The 16352-nt window shown below is 38.3% G+C and overlaps 1 protein-coding gene across 11 annotated transcripts in view; it reads right to left on the bottom strand.

Moving 5' to 3' along the window:
* The window catches only part of EXOC6 (exocyst complex component 6), a 112553-nt gene that overhangs the window by 70728 nt on the left and 25473 nt on the right, over positions 1–16352 (bottom strand). For all 11 annotated transcript variants that reach the window (XR_013543954.1, XM_020782900.3, XM_020782903.3 and 8 more), the window contains exons 3-11: positions 16164–16211; positions 15983–16073; positions 14893–14938; positions 11153–11357; positions 10403–10564; positions 8015–8083; positions 5282–5365; positions 5127–5173; positions 710–830 (exon numbers count right to left, since the gene is read on the bottom strand). Coding sequence is in view for 10 of the 11 variants with exons in the window: in XM_020782900.3 (XP_020638559.3) it covers positions 710–830; positions 5127–5173; positions 5282–5365; positions 8015–8083; positions 10403–10564; positions 11153–11357; positions 14893–14938; positions 15983–16073; positions 16164–16211 (873 nt within the window). In the remaining variant the exon portion in view is untranslated. The remainder of the gene's footprint in view (positions 1–709; positions 831–5126; positions 5174–5281; positions 5366–8014; positions 8084–10402; positions 10565–11152; positions 11358–14892; positions 14939–15982; positions 16074–16163; positions 16212–16352) is intronic.

The raw sequence follows: 16352 nt of genomic DNA, 5'->3' as shown, positions 1-16352 counted from the left end.
TAAAGTTAAATTCCACCAGCTATGAGCAGTTTTAGCCACTTTATTCTTTTTTTGTGGAGATACTCAGTTAGGCAAACTAAGCAATGGAAAGTTTATATTATGAAAAGCTACATCATACAGTGACAATACTCTCTCAACCAAATACAGCCAATATTAAATTAATAACTCTGTGCCAGTTTCAAGAAGCTGGAACAGATCTGTTGCAACAAAGACATAATGCCTTGGAAGAACCAAAGGGCAACTCTAAGGGTTGTGCTGGTTAAGTTTATTTTGGAAACAGGGCTTTTGGAATGATAATTAAGAACTATTTCCTGGTGCTGCTTTCAGTGCTAAACTAATTCAATCTGATCTAATGAAGAGGTCAGCTGAAACTAATTAGGACAGGTTGCAATAATAACAGAAGATTAACTCTGCATATTCTAAACTGCTGGACTAAGGGCACAGTTTGGAAGACCCAGGGAGTTGTAAATCAGTGGAGGATTATGCAGATAGCCCACAGCTGTGGCTCACAGCCTGATACTGCTGGGACAAACAAAAGCTTGGCAGGCTCTCCCCAAAATCTGAGCAATTTTTAATTACAAAAAAATCCCTCCCCACCACTCCCTTTTTTCCTACTTTGACTTTATCCTTCCTCTAAACACACTAGAAGTCCCTATAGTAAATACACTTAAAGGAGATGACAGTCACAATGTCTATATACAATACTTACTGAGTGAGTTCTAAGGACAGCAATGATCTTTGAAATTGCCATGTTCCAAAGTTCATCAGTGTAAGCTCTGGTTATAAGTCCTTGAGTTACATGCAAAATGTGATCTTCCACTACAAAAAAACTGAACATACATAGCAGTAAACTTAACAGTGAATGAATTGTCGTTCCCTTGAAATAGTTTATAGTAACAATAAAGCTTGGGTTTTTCCATCTCTCTGCGTCCTCTAAACACAGTTGCACATACAGGTAATAACAGGTGTTGTTTGTAAAAAGCTCTGAAATGTAGTCAACATCTACAGAAGCAATTAGGAACATTCTCACTAATTTTATAGGGTTTGCTGCTGGAGGGGCTTATACAAACCACTTCATAGGGGAAGTCCTTTGCTATTTGGCTGCAGAGTAGTGTGCGACATGTTATAACAGCCATATAGGTATTTTCTAAAGACCAGAAGATGGAGAGAAGAGAACCAATTTCTCCTATTCAAAGAAATGGCTCGCCCATAGTAACTTTTCCTGGTCAAGTGAGATTTAAACCCAGGCTTCCTGAATCCTAGTTTCAACACTCTATCCACTACACCATACAGGATTTATTTATATATATGCTGTACACTGAAGATTTAAACGCACTGAAGATTAAAAAATATAATGTGCAAAGAATATTTTTTATGTATTACAACAACTCTAATAGGGCATTCAGGGTATATGAGATATTTAAAAGGTGGTTTTACACTGCCACTCCCTAGTGAGTTTCTATGTCTGAACGGGGATTTGAGTGCAAGCCTTTTAAATCCTACTTTTCACCTTATCCACTGTACCACTCTGGCTGTTACAGGAAATACACAGTTTCATACAGTCATGGCCAAAAATATTGGCACCCTTTTAATTCTGTCATAAATTTTTTCTCTCAGAAAATTGTTTCAGTTGCAAATGTTTTGGTACTCACATGTTCATTTCTTTGGTTTGTGTTGGAACAACACAAAAAAAACAGAAAAAAAAATCTGATACAATCCCACTCAAAAACCCAAAAATTCGCTGGCCAAAATTATTGGTATCCTGTACAAATTGTAAGAAATAATTGCTTTCCAAGCATGTGATGCCCCTTTAATTTGTATTTAGACACATCTGTCACAAGTAAGAGGTGTAGGTAATATAGTAATCATACTTGCAACCGCTTAAGATGGAGAAAAATTGACATAACCTTGTGTTGTGTTTGACACTGAACATGGAGAAAAGAATGAAGGGCAAAGAGTTGTCTGTGGATTTGAGAGAAAAATTGTGGAAAACCATTGACAATCTCAAGGCTAAAAGTCCATCTCCAGAGATCTTAATGTTCCTGTGTCCATTGTGCACAATGTCATCAAGAGGTTTACAGCCCATGGCATTATAACTAACCTCCATGGACGTGGACGGATGAGCAAAATTACTGAAAAGTTACAACAAAAGGTTATTTAAATGGTGGATACAGAACCCATATTAACTTCCCAACAAATTCAAGCTGATCTGCAGACACAGGGTACAACAGTGTCAGCTCACACTATCCGTCGCCATCTGAATTAAAAGGGATGCTATGGTAGGAGACCCAGGAGGACACCACTGCTGACACAAAGGCCTAAAAAAAAAACAAAATTGGAGTATGGCAAAACTTATGTGACAAAACCACAATCCCTCTGGGAGAACGTACTGTGGACAGATGGGACAAAATAGAGCTTTCTGGTAAAGGATATCATGGCACTGTTTACAGAAAAAGAAATGAGGTATTCAAAGAAAAGAACGCAGTCCCTACAGTCAAACATGGTAGAGGTTCAAAGATATTTCAGGGTTCCTTTGCTGCCTTCTGCACTGGATGCCTCGACTGTGTGAACAATATCACGAAATCTGATGATTACCAAAGAATTTTGGGGCACAACATAGTGGCCAGTATCAGAAAGCTGTCTGTCTCCACCAGAGGTCATGATCTTCCAGCAGGACAATGACCCAAAACAGACTTCAAAAAACACTCAGAAATGGTTACAAATAAAGCACCGAAGAGTTCTGAAATAGCCAGCAATGAGTCCAGATCTGAATCCCACATAGATCACCTGTGGAGAGATCTCAAAACAGCAATTGGGAGAAGACATCCTTCAAATCTGAGGCCCTGGAGCAGTTTGCTAAAGATGAGTAGTCCAAAATTCCAATAGAGAGGTGTAAGAAACTCATTCATGGTTACAGGAAGCAATTGATTTCAGTTATTTTTTCCAAAGGGGATGCTACCAAATATTAAGTTAAGGGTGTCAATAATTTTGGCCAGTGCATTTTTGGTTTTCTGTGTGGAATTGTATCAGATTTTGACTTTTCTTCTCTGTTTTGTGTGTGTGTGTTGTTCCAACGCAAACCAAAGAAATGAACATGTGAGTACCAAAACATTTGCAACTGCACCAATTTTCTGAGAGAAGGGTTGCATTTTCTAACAGAATTGCAAGGGTGCCAATATTTTTGGCCATGACTGTATATATCACCATTTATTACATGACAGCAGAACATTTGTAGACTTCTAACAGAGAAGCTATTTGGAAATCTGAGATAATTGCACCCTGAATAATATGTTCAATGTACTGTACATCCATTATTCAACGGGCCACTATCTAAGAAAGTGGGGAAGTATACATTAGAGGAGGAGGCCAATGGAAAATCTCGCCTGGCCCCAGAACCTACTTAATTCTGAATGGTGACCTCGACAGACGTTGGAGAGACTAGTATGGCACCTGAGAAACCTGGATTTCAAGAACCTAGCGATCTCAAGAAGGGAAGTCAGATGGAATTCCAGGAGGGAGGCAAATGGCCAGGAAGTCCAAGTCTAGAGGAATGGCACCTAGAGGAGCTAAGTGGTGCCTGGATCTTGGGTGTTGTGGGAAGAAGAGATAGAAATATGGGAATTGGTGGAGCAGGGTATTCAAACTAAAAGTCTGCTCCCTGACATCATTATTGAGGAAGAAGTGGAGGAAAATTCCCGGAGAGATGCCCTGAAGGAGCCCATGGACAAATACCAAGTAGAAGCAGAATTCCACAAGGAACCCTTCCCACCAGGCAACTGAAAATATATTTACAAAGAAGACCCTATGATCCTGGACAGAGGTGCTCGTACAATTGAGGGTCCCCTGGGATGAGGTCAATAAGCCCTCTTACTGGGGAGAGTATGAGTGATGGGAGAGAAGGAACCATAACGAACAACCAGCAACTCTGCCACAATCCTCGTGAAGGCAAAGTCAGTGAGCCTGACAAAGCAAAGAATCAGCAATAGGACTAAGGTGTTACTGCTACTCTTCTCAGTGTGGGCATATCCACATCTCTCATGAGCCTCACACTTCAAGCCTGAAGAGGCACTACAATCTCTTCCCTTGGTGAAATTACCAGACGGGAAGAGAACCTGAGAACAAAAAAGAGAACCTTTTGGACTCTGAACCCTGAACAGAGAAGGAAACTAGTCCAGAATTCATTACTGGAAGTTCTGGTGTCCCCAAACTCCTTTTAATAAACTCTGTTTTGTTGAAACCACAGTGTTGTCATTTATGGAACAAGCGATGGAGAAAAGAGCAGCTGCTGATTCTGCTCAGGCTGGTATTAAACATATGTTTAATTTTAGACCTGGACATGATTATTATAGCTGTTTCATGGAAACTATATTTGTCTGACTCTTGTTTTTTGACTGTATGCTATCAATCATGCTTTCCATCAAATCAGATTTGCTACTGTTCCTCCACCTCCGATTTAAGGAGGTCCTTGTATCCTTGTCCTTGCAGGGACATGGTGGCGCTGTGGGTTAAACCACAGAAGCCTCTGTGCTGCAAAGTCAGAAGACCAGCAGTCAAAAGATCGAATCCACACAACGGAGTGAGCTCCCATTGCTTATCCCAGCTCCTGCCAACCTACCAGTTCGAAAGCTTTACCTTTACCTTGTACATAGATGCACATGTATAAACACACAACAGTGACAACTCTCCATAGTGTCATGGAACAACTAAAGCAATAAGGAAAGTTTTGTTGAGGGTTCTGAGAGGCACAGTCCAAAAAAGTATTTTTTCTAGCTTCTACCACGAACTTCTACCAAGAAATTTCTACCAGTTTCTCATTGTGTGTGTGTGTGTGTATTTGCACTAGGAACCCACCTTCTTTGGCAAACACAGAACTGTCAAATAAGACAAGATGGCAATTAAGCAGGGAGACTCAGGGCACAGTAATCACTATTTTCCCACTCAATTTTCTCAGGTATCATCAACATGCATCTAAACGTGTCCTTAATATAGCAACAATCAACAGCCAGGCACCAATGCAACAAACACAGCTGCAAGTCAACAGTGATCAAGTTAGACAATCAAGATAGTTGGACAGGGGGAAAACTATACAACTTAGGAGGATAATAATGCCATATTTTGCAACTCACCCTACAATTTGACTGAAGTATCTTCTGTAGCCTTCTACAGTTTCATGCTTTAGGAAAATAACACAACGGTGACTTTAGTCAAAATTCTGCACAAATATATAAACCAGACAAATCTCCCACCACTCTTAGTTTGGTTTGTTTTTGTGCTTACATACCATGTTCGATTGTGGTTGTAACACTAGTCTTGCTTGTTTCCTCCTTTGTTTCCTATAATAGTTTTCAAATGTCTCTGCATCACCCTAAATGAAAAAAGAGGATGTTTTAGAAAAAAATCATATATAACAGGGTATAGTTTCCACGAAAATAAGACTGGGTCTTATATTAATTTTGGCTCCAATATATATACTGTATATTGGAGCAGAAATTTTTATATATCCATTTATTTTTCCCAAAGGCTATTGAGCAATTCCTAGAATCCATGCGACAAATGATTTATGCTGAGCACATACTGACAGTACAAAGTATTTCTACTTTGTGTAATTGAAGTCATTTTATTTTTTTGCAACTAACACTTGAGTTTTCATGCTGCTTTTTCTGTTATTCAGTCCGTACTGCTATAATCATGTTTATGACTTTAAACAAATAAGTAAAATCTACTTACACGAAGAAAGTGTTAAGGCCTTATCTGCAGAACATATGCTCAGGGATCCCCATTCATTTCAAAAGGGGAAAAATTTCTAAATTTTGGCTGATTGCATTCTTGACTAGTGGACAGGATGTGTGTGTTCCTTTTGGTTCTGCTGAATCTCTTAGCAGCTTTTGATATCATTGACCATGGGATCCTTCTGGCCCATCTCTATGGGATGGAACTTGGAGACACTGCTTTAAAGTAGCTCCTATCCTTCCTAGAGGGGAGAACTCAAGACATGGTGCTGGGAGACTCCTGTACAACATCCTGGCTATTGGCCTGTGGAGTCCCTCAGGGTTCCGTTTTGTCCCCTAAAGATTTAACATCTACATAAAACCACTGGGAAAGGTTGTCTGGAGTTTTGGGGTTCTATGTGACCAGGATGCAGATTACATCCAACTCTCTCTCTCCTTTCCATATAAATTCAAGGAAGTTGCTTCAGCTCTAGATCAGTCTGGTATCAGTAATGGACTGAATAAAAGTGAATAAACTGAAACTTAAACCAAACAAGACAGAGGTGCTCCTGGTCAGTCAAAAGGCAAATCAAGGAAAAAGCCTTCAGCCTGGTTGGATGGGGTTATAATTCCCTCTGAAAACATAGGTGTGCAGCTTTTTGGGTGCTCTGGGATTTATGTCTAAACCTGAATGCCCAGATTTTGGCAGTGGCCAGGAATGCCTTTGCACAGTTAAAATTACTGCACCAGCTGCATCCATTCTGATCTGGCCACAGTGACTCATGCATTATTTATATCCCAGCTAGATTACTGTAACACGCTTTATGTGGGGCTGCCTTTGGAAAGTGTTCAGAAACTTCAGCAGCTCCAAAACGCTGTAGCCAGATTGTTAACTGGGACTGATTACGGGGTTTACATAACCCCCCTTAAGCAGCTCCTTTGGCTGCTAATCCATTTCTGGGCACAAGTGAAAGTGCTGGTTTCAACCTTTACATTCCTAAATAGCTTGGGTCCAAGCCAATGTTCCCTCTAATTTGCAGCCTTGTTGGGTGAGGTACTGCCCCCTACATGGGATTTGTGACCAGAATCAATGAGGCTGAAAACGATCTCTGTGGGTGCACAAAGGAGGAGCCCTGAGCTGAGGAGGGCAGGGAGGTGCGCACCTTAGTCCAAGCTATTTCAAGAACTGCATTTCCCTTTATGAGCCTGCCTGGGAGTTAAGATAACCAGGATAGGCCTTTCTTTCAGTCCCACCACTCTCATAGGTGCATTTGGTAGGGACACAGGAGAGGACTTTATCTGTTGCTGCTCCCAGACTTTGGAACATCTTCCCACTGAAGACAGGCTGGTTCCAAGCCGACAAAAACCATTCTCTTCAGGCAGGCTTTCCCTTAGTGAATGGCTGTATGAGAGGGGTTTTTTAAAATAAGAATGTTGTGCCTTGTTGCTTTTAAATGTATTTTTAGTATTGATTTGTATTTAATATTTTTAATATATTTGTTTAATTCTTTTAAAACATATGTACTTTATCTTTTTCGTTTTTAAATACAATCTTTTTAATGATATTGGCTCCCTTGGGTCCTTTTTAGAGAGAAAGGCAGGGTACAAATATTTTAAGTAAATAAAACAAAACAGAAGTAAATACTTAGTGAGCAACAAACAACATCTGTTCATTTAATCTTTCATGTAATTATCAGGAAAACATATTTCGATTAGGAATACCAGTCAGCTTTTTATAGCAAGAAAGTAGCACATGGTATAATGAAGTACCATGATTGCAGCCTTCCTCCAATTGGTCTTCTAGATATGTTGGGAGCACAACTGCTGTCATCCACAGCCACAATGGCTGGATCCAATAAACCTACAAATGGACTTTTACTGACAAACCAGAGAATGGAAGCAATTTTCACTGATTTCCTCCTGCCTCCTGAAGCCTCCTGTGTCTCCCCAAATCTGTTCTGGAGTGTTGGCACACTCTGTAAAAGCATGGAGGTAGTGGGCAAGGACTGAAGGGCAAAGGAGGGTCAAAACGGTTTCCCCACTTCTTTTGAAACAGCAAGCCACCAATGGATCAGAGAGCATCTTAACTAAGGTAAGAGAGACCAGACAGATACTGACAAATATGGACTAAAGAATCTCAATGGCAACTACCAGAGAAAGTGAACATTCACTTTTAATTTAAAAATGTAGAAAAGATTTGTATTAAAGTACCTGCTTTAATACAAATGGTAATTTACACCTGGTTCATGCACAAAGAAAAACAAAGCAAAGCATTACAAAAGAACCAAAGAAAAGAGTATACATACCAGAACAGAATAAATATGCAAACATCTATAAACAGGAGAGAAATCTACCAGATCATGTGCTGTCAGAACCTGCAAGAACAAGCCAAAACAAAATACACAGAATTTAGTAATGACACTATAAACCAAATCAGTGTTTTAAAGCAGTGGCCCCCAACCTTGGGCCTCCAGATGTTATTGGACTTCAACTCCCAGAAATCCTGACCAGCAGAGGTGGTGGCAAAGGCTTCTGGGAGTTGTAGTTCAAGAACATCTGGAGGCCCAAGGTTGGGGAGCTCTGTTTTAAAGGACAAACAATAAGTCAGACAGAAGACGAGTATTCTCAGTCTGAGGTAGACTCAACATTTATCAAGTTATTGAACCATTGTAATAATTATACAGATGCCATAATCAGATTTTTAAAAACTTTCTGATTATGCACTTTTACATAGAAGAGAAAGGCACGGTAATGAATGTGAGCTCACTGAAAACCATATCTATCATATTCTGTCACTGATAAAAAGTACAGACCAGAACGTAGTAAATCAAGGAAGATGAAAAGGTAAAATAATGACAGCGGCAAAGCAATAGGATTTGAAAGTTAAAAAATTACATACATTCTCTTACGTTTCCTTCCCAACATGTTCGTAAGTAAGCTAATTTGCAGTACGATTGTACAACTTTCTTAATATGTCTGGCCAAGAACTATGTTTCAATTTATTTTTGATAATGACTTACCAAAATTCACAAATTCCTTCATATTCAAGATGAAAAGAACTTGAGATTTAAAGTGGAAGAAACCAAAACTAACTCATTCAGCTGCCCAGGACTATGGGCTGACTGTTCAAAAGAGTGAGTTTAAATCCTTGTACAGTGGTGCCTCGCACAACGATGTTAATTGGTTCAAAAAAAACGTTCTGTGAAAACGTCGTTCTGTGAAACACCATTTCCCATAGGAATGCATTGAAAACCAGTTAATCCATTCCAATTGGAATGGATTGCCGTCCTTAAGTGAAAATCGGCATAGGAAACATCGTTGAGGGAAACGCGGTTCCCCAATTGAAATGCATTGAAGCCGACTCAATGCATTTGAATGGGTTTGCGAAGTCCCTTTTCGCTCCTGTAAAAATGTCTTAAACTGTTTGAAACCTGTTTTAAATGCTTGCAATTGTTAGCCCACCTCCTGAAACCTACGCAAACTTAATTTGGTGTTGTTCTGAGTCTTCCTTAATTTTTGGTGAATTTTTTTATTCTCCATTGAATAATTTTTTTATTCTCCGTCCAATGGCTTTCAATGGAGAATAAAGAAATTCACCAAAAATTAACGAAGACTCAGAACAACACCAAATTAAGTTTGCATAGGTTTCAGGAGGTGGGCTAACGATTGCAAGCATTTAAAACAGGTTTCAAACAGTTTAAGACACTTTTACAGGAGCGAAAAGGGACATCGGAAAGAGCTTCAAAAGCAGGGAAACGGAGATCAAAGAGCCCTTTCCGATGTCCCTTTTCGCTCCTGTAAAAGTACCTTAAACTGTTTGAAACCTGGTTACATGCTTGGCATCGATAGTCCAGCTTGTGAAACGTATGCAAACTTAATTTGGTGTTGTTCTGAGGCGTCGTTAATTTTTGGTGAATGGCTTTCAATGGAGAATAAAAAAATTCACCAAAAATTAACGACACCTCAGAACAACACTAAATTAAGTTTGCTTACGTTTCACAAGCTGGAATATTGATGCCAAGCATTTAAAACAGGTTTCAAAGAGTTTAAGGCACTTTTAAATGAGTGAAAAGAGACATCGTTGTGTGAAAATTCCCCATAGGAAACATCGTTGTGTGAGGCGGCAAATTTTTCAGAAAAAGCCATCGTTGTGTGAATTTATCATTGTGTGAGGCACTCATTGTGCGAGGCACCACTGTATATTCAAACCATGTTACTGCTGAATTAGTGTTAATGCCTCTTCATTTTCTTCCTTTAACACCTAGGGAGCAGGTAGGTATTATCTCTTTGTTATGAATACCCACAAGGTGTAGATATTCCTACTGCATTGAACCAGTGCAAAGAATAATTTACCAAGTGTCTTTATATTGGGATGGAAAGAAATGAAGGTTTAAAACATTTGAATAAGTGGAAAAGTAACATTTTCTCATCTGTAGCTTAGACTTTTTCCCCATGAGAAAATCCATCTACAGGACAGCATTACTAACAATAGAATCAGATCAAATTATTAATCTGTTTACTGTGAACAAAACATAACTTCAACTCGCATCGGCCATAGCCTACACAGTTAACGATGATGGGAGGTCCAGTCCAATAATACCAGAAGGGCCACATACCACCACCACCCCATCCCAAATACTATGCTACAAGGGCAACCAATGCCCTAAGTAAAATATGGTTTGAGACTAAAATACCTCATCATCATGTCCTTCCTCCTCCTCTTCCTCAAGTTTTTGCTTTGAAATAATCTCATTCCTTGGGCCTGGAATTCCATCATTATTTATATATACATTCTTGCCATAATGGAGATTGTTTTGCTTATGGAGAACAGTATTAAAGGTTTTCTGCTGCTGTGCCTGCATCAGCAAACAAACAAACAAACACTGAATACACAAGACCCATACAAATCCCCTCAAGAGTCCTAAGAAAAGCCAAGCATAAGGAATGGCAAAGGAAGCAGAAGACGGTATGGAACAGAGCATTCCAGTATGATCGGAGATCAGTAGCAGTGAGTTCTAAGCACCACAATTTCTTTGAAATAACTTAGCTTTTATGTTATATTTGAAATGTATTTCCATTATGCCCTCTTTACAGTCTCCAGTAAAGAGGGCATAATGAAAATACATTTCAAAAATAACATAAAAGCTAAGTTATTTCATTAGTGTACCAATGTGTGTTTTCTCACCACTTTTCACAGCTATTTAAGGCATTTTAAAGGCACTTCAATAGGATTTTTTTTCACTTATTTTGCTGTTACATTACAACCCCATGGCTTCAATTAATTTGATTGTGTGTGTGAAAAGAGAGATATGTTTGCTCCATGCCTTTACCACCAAGGTCCAAAAGCAAATAAACAGAGACTACTTTTTTAAATTAAAATCTTTGAAAACTTTGGCAAGAAACAACACCTAAAAAGAATGTGCTGAAATCTCAGTAAAAATTACCTGTTTCATTGCAGTTTCGCCAATTTTATCTGAATGCTTCCGAATACTTTCCAGAAAGTCCTTAAGATCCGACATAGAAATTTCTTTAATTTCCTCACGAAGTTTCGGAAGGTTGTCAATCATTATCTGACAAAAACGATACTGACTCACTCTTGGGAAGTATATCTTTTCCAGCTGTTCCATAGTTTTTAAAGCTGAATAATATCTAAGAGAAAGGGAGAAACATCTTCTAGTTTAAAAAATGAACAAATAATACATGCATTTGTTTTTATATGACTGTAATCCAAGTAAAATTTATAATAGCAGAAGGTCTAGATTTCAAACAGTGACAGTCTCATACAGTCAAAAGAGGGTTTTCAAAAGACACAAAGAAGGCTGGGTGAGAGGGGAAGACCAAAGTATGAGAGAAAAGATTAAAAGGTAGAGACCGAGCCTTTGTAGCCAGTGGGAAGCGCCATGCCCAGATGATCACTGTTGATTTGCTAAAACAATCAGGAATGTTACATCCAAAAAAGGGCCTATATGATCATGTTCTTTGCAAGCTGATACCCCCAAATTAAGGAAGAAAGGTAGACTTCTGCTTAAATTGGCATTCAAGTAACTAAGTAAATGCTTTGTCCTTTATGCCTCAAGAGAATCTTTTTTTTAAAAAAGTTATACTTTCTTTAATATATTATACCAAAAATATTGCTTGTAGTCCCATTTACACTTTAAAGTCCAAACTAACTTTCGGATAGCATCTGCCCCCATCATGGGAAACAGCAGTGTGGAACGTATCTCTCCAGGGTCTGTTGGAAGCATCCCTTTCTCAGAGCTCTAAAGTATGTCTATTCCACAGATCTCCATCATCCGGTTTCTGCACCAACAAAAGCAAATGACACAACCAACTTGAAGTAGCAGTGGGCTCAGACATCCCACAGGAAGTAGACAGGAGCAAGAGCAGCCAGTTGTCCACCCAGTAAGGAAATGTGGCGGCAGACAACAATGCATGTTAAGCAGCAAGCAGGCCAAGGCTGCCATGTGAGGGAGCCAGCCCTGTCCCAGCCTAACTTTCACCACTCTTACAAAGCTATTAAATACACAACACACACACACACACACAAAACAGATAACTGAAGTCAAGCCTGCATTATTTTCTCCCTACATATTGAATAGCACATTGTGTGATATATGTTTAGAATTTGGATGAATCAAGGAATTTGGATGTAAAGAATTAACACAAACGTACACTGCCAGTCCTTCAGTGAAGGAAAAGCACTTTGGACATATTCCAACACCCTCTTTACTGTTACTTATCTATGATTTCTCCTTAATCATTCTGGCCCTGGGCTCGCTTTGCTTAACTACAAAATAGAGCCAGCATCATCTAGAAAGTTAGAAGTAAAACACATTGCACATATACATACAGAATTTGAGCAACCCCCCTATATTTTAATAGACCAACAGCTCCATCTACAGTCCTGCTGGAACTGGATGCATGGACCTCTGCTGGAAATAAGTGGTTTCCTCCTCACTGCACTTGCCCAGTTTAATCCCTTCTTAACAATAACCCATTTGATTTGAACTTCTTTACTCTTTTGTAATACAAGTTCATAGCCATTAGGGAAGTGACTTATACTGACCAATGACATCAGAGATCAATTGGATCAAACTTGCTCTCCATCTCAGAAAGGCAGTTCATCACCACTGACCTCAAATTCCCATAAATACATGGAGAACAGTCCTAGTGTTAGGTCTCCTCTGGGACCCACATGACCTGAAGCCATGTACTCTTCCTCAATCAAGAAGGAAGGCACTGTCTTAGCAGCTGAGTTCATATTTTGCAATTCATATCGATTGGATCACATGAAAAGTAACAAACTCAATTGGTTGTTGTGGGGTTTGGGGGCTCTTTGGTCATGTTCTGAAGGTTGTTCTTCCTGACTTTTCGCCAGTCTCTGTGGCTGGCATCAAGATGCTGGCCACAGAGACTGGCGAAACGTCAGGAAAAACAACTTTCAGAACACAGCCAAAGAGCCCAAAAAACCCACAACAACCATCAGATCCCGGCTGTGAAAGCCTTCGAGAATGCAACAAACTCAATTCTTTAAGCAATGGCTAAAGCCAGCTTTGCAACTGGTATACTACAACACTTAACTTTTTTTTGTATTGCAACATACTCAATTCTTATTGTATTTTGTCACAGCAAGTGAGACAGCCAATTCATCAACTTCATCCTTGCATTAAATGTGGGTACAGCAGACAGACATGGACTTACAGTTGCACAACAAGACCTCGGAATGAATTTCTGAACTCTGAAATATCTTTATGGTATATCAATGCTACTGTCTTCTTTTCATTATTGATGGTTAGTAATAATTTTAATAATGTTGCAATTTGGCCACATCTCTTATGTTCATGTATGTAGGGTATGGAAAATGGGGTGAGCAGAGACAGCTAGTCAGAAACTAGGTCTCCAGGTTTTCAGGGTACAGGCTTGGACAAAAAACAAATAGAAAACCTAACAAAAGCCAGGTTCAATATCTGAAGTTCTTACACAAAGGTTAGATACAGTATGTACCGTCGTGCATTTATTTTGCTATATAGTATATGCAGATTAATCCACTCCTTTTGACATCAAGACCTATCTGTTTGCATTCATTTTTCATTCCCACTTTTAATCTAGACAACATTGGCCTCACCACTGTCCAGTAGACATCCCCTAGTTATAACCAAACACATAAGACTGTTCCGTTTCTTCCATATTGGAGCCTATGTAATCAATTCATTTCTCAAGTATAGTCCAGCAGCTAAAGTAGAGAGTTATGACTACACAAAATGGATGCAAAATAACAATCATCGACTAGTTTCCTATTTTTAAAATTAATGGTACAAACAAAAACGCAACCAACCAGTTTCCTTTTTAAAACAAACATATTTGCAAAGACTAAAAAGAAGCAAATTACTGTAAGACACCAACATTATTATTTGGACAAGTTATAGTAGTTGTTTATTGAAGATGTCACTTACTAAAATTCATTCAGAGTAAGTTCCAAAGGTACAAAACTCACTTAGAGATACAGTATGTGTGTAAGTCAAATTGATGGGCACAAGAACAACCTGCTGCATGTATCTAAAGAAGAGGTATAATCACAGTGATGGTATTAAATAACCTACAACAGGCATTGCTAGTACCTTAATACTCAGAGGTCATTTTTAAAAATCCCTTTCTTTGAAAAAATTGTGTAGAATGCATTTATTTATTTAAAATACTTATAACCTGCCTTTCTCCTAAAAAAGACCCATGGATGCTTATGGTGTTAAAAAAATATTTTCAGAGTTTAACAGTGCAAACTTATGCAAGCCACTTCTGCTGTATCAAAGGCAAATAATAACAAAAATATTTCCTTTGCTGTTTTTACGGTGCACTAGTTATCCTCAGCTTGCTTTAGAACACAAAATTCTAAATGCCATTATAAACCTAGTTTATATTTTTATTCCACTTTATGCAGCTTAATATAGATCTTATCTCCTCAGGACAATCATTAAGATAAAAAACCCTTCATTTTTCTCACAACATCTGTTCATTTACAATGACAGACATGAAACAAAGACATGAAAAGAATACAATGACCAGACCAACATTCATTATATGTCTTGACCAGAGTAGTCTTTGCTATTCCAGCAGTAATTGTAGAAGACAAGTGGATGAACCCATTCATTAAAAAAGTTATAGTTCAGTTGAAAAGAATTCTACTCACCTTTTTACATTCATCTGCTCTTTTAATTTGCTGTACATCTCCAATACTGTATAAAGAAAGATGTTAAAACACATAAATGCTACTACAAAATGCACAAAGATTACAAAGCATACATATATTCTCTCCCCTATTTAATTTTATTTTGAAATACTTTCTTTGTCGCAGGAAGGATTTCACAATGGAAAGATGAAAGAAATCAAAGCGTATAATACATGCTGGGTGAGTAAAGGGCAGCAAAGGGCAGTAAACTAACAAACAAACAAAAATCAAACCATCAAGTTCATTTTCTCACTAAGAGCCATTATGAACATCCTGAAGAATCTTCTTAATGTATTGTTTAGTTAGTGGGATAGTGCATCTTACAGCAAGTACACATCAAAAGAAGGTCACTGAAGCCGGTAGGAACAATTCTTGTAAGCAGCACACCATAAGGGTATTCTCAAAAGTACAAGTTCCAGAAATTATGAATCAGGAAAACAACTTATGTGATGAACATTTAGCTCCTAATTTTAGCAATGAGCAAATAATAGTTAAAAGACATTCAACTGTATTATGCCATCGCATAGCCATTAAGCTTAGGTGGACCCCAGTTAGCAAGAAATCTAGTAGGTAAATCTCACAATAGATGAGCAAGGATTTCTGACTACCAGTTTGTTCAACAATAAAAACAACAAATTTGGATTTTTTTAAAATGGAAACATTATGAGTTCCATTCAGCTCTGCTATTCAAAACCAATCCCTGGGCTCAGAATTCTTGAATTCTAAGTTTATTTCTTTTGCACTAGGTTGTGTTTGTTTTATCTTGGCATACCCTAATACATACAGAATAAATCCCATAAACCCACATCCCATAAACCCACATCCCATAAACCCACATCTTCAGCATAACATATCGCTTCTTACAAATACTCTGAATACAGAAAGAGGAAGATCCATGCTGTATGTCAGCTGAAAACCCCCATTAGTAGTCTGCAACATTGGTTTAAAAAGTACAACATAAATATATAAGAGCAATTTTATATTAGTTCTGTGGAAATTTACATGTTTCTAGCTTCAGTAGTATTGTTTACTCAACATACTTCCAACTCACCTGGAAGACACAACTGAAGCTTCTCAACTACTGTTGTAATATTCCTCTGCTGAAGTCTACACTGGATGATTTCTTCTGTTTCAAATATTACCTTGAATATTAAAAAAAGTCAATAAATTATGTGGAGATGTTGTCTTCCGTAAATATTCACTAAACACATAGGAAGCACCATTTTTCTCACCTCTTTTCCAGCATCTTGAAGTCTTCGGTTGGTATCAGTAACTTGGACCTTAAAAATAATTTCACCTTTGTTAGACAAATATGCACATATTGCCCTGATGCAACTGTTCACCCTTGTAATCAGATCATGCTTCATGAGAAACTTAGAACAATGAACTGCAAATCCAAATTAACTCTACAGCTTCAACTT

Source organism: Pogona vitticeps, chromosome 3 (genome assembly GCF_051106095.1).
Source record: "Pogona vitticeps strain Pit_001003342236 chromosome 3, PviZW2.1, whole genome shotgun sequence".
NCBI lineage: Eukaryota > Metazoa > Chordata > Lepidosauria > Squamata > Agamidae > Pogona > Pogona vitticeps.
This window is presented reverse-complemented; position numbering and strand designations above follow the sequence as displayed.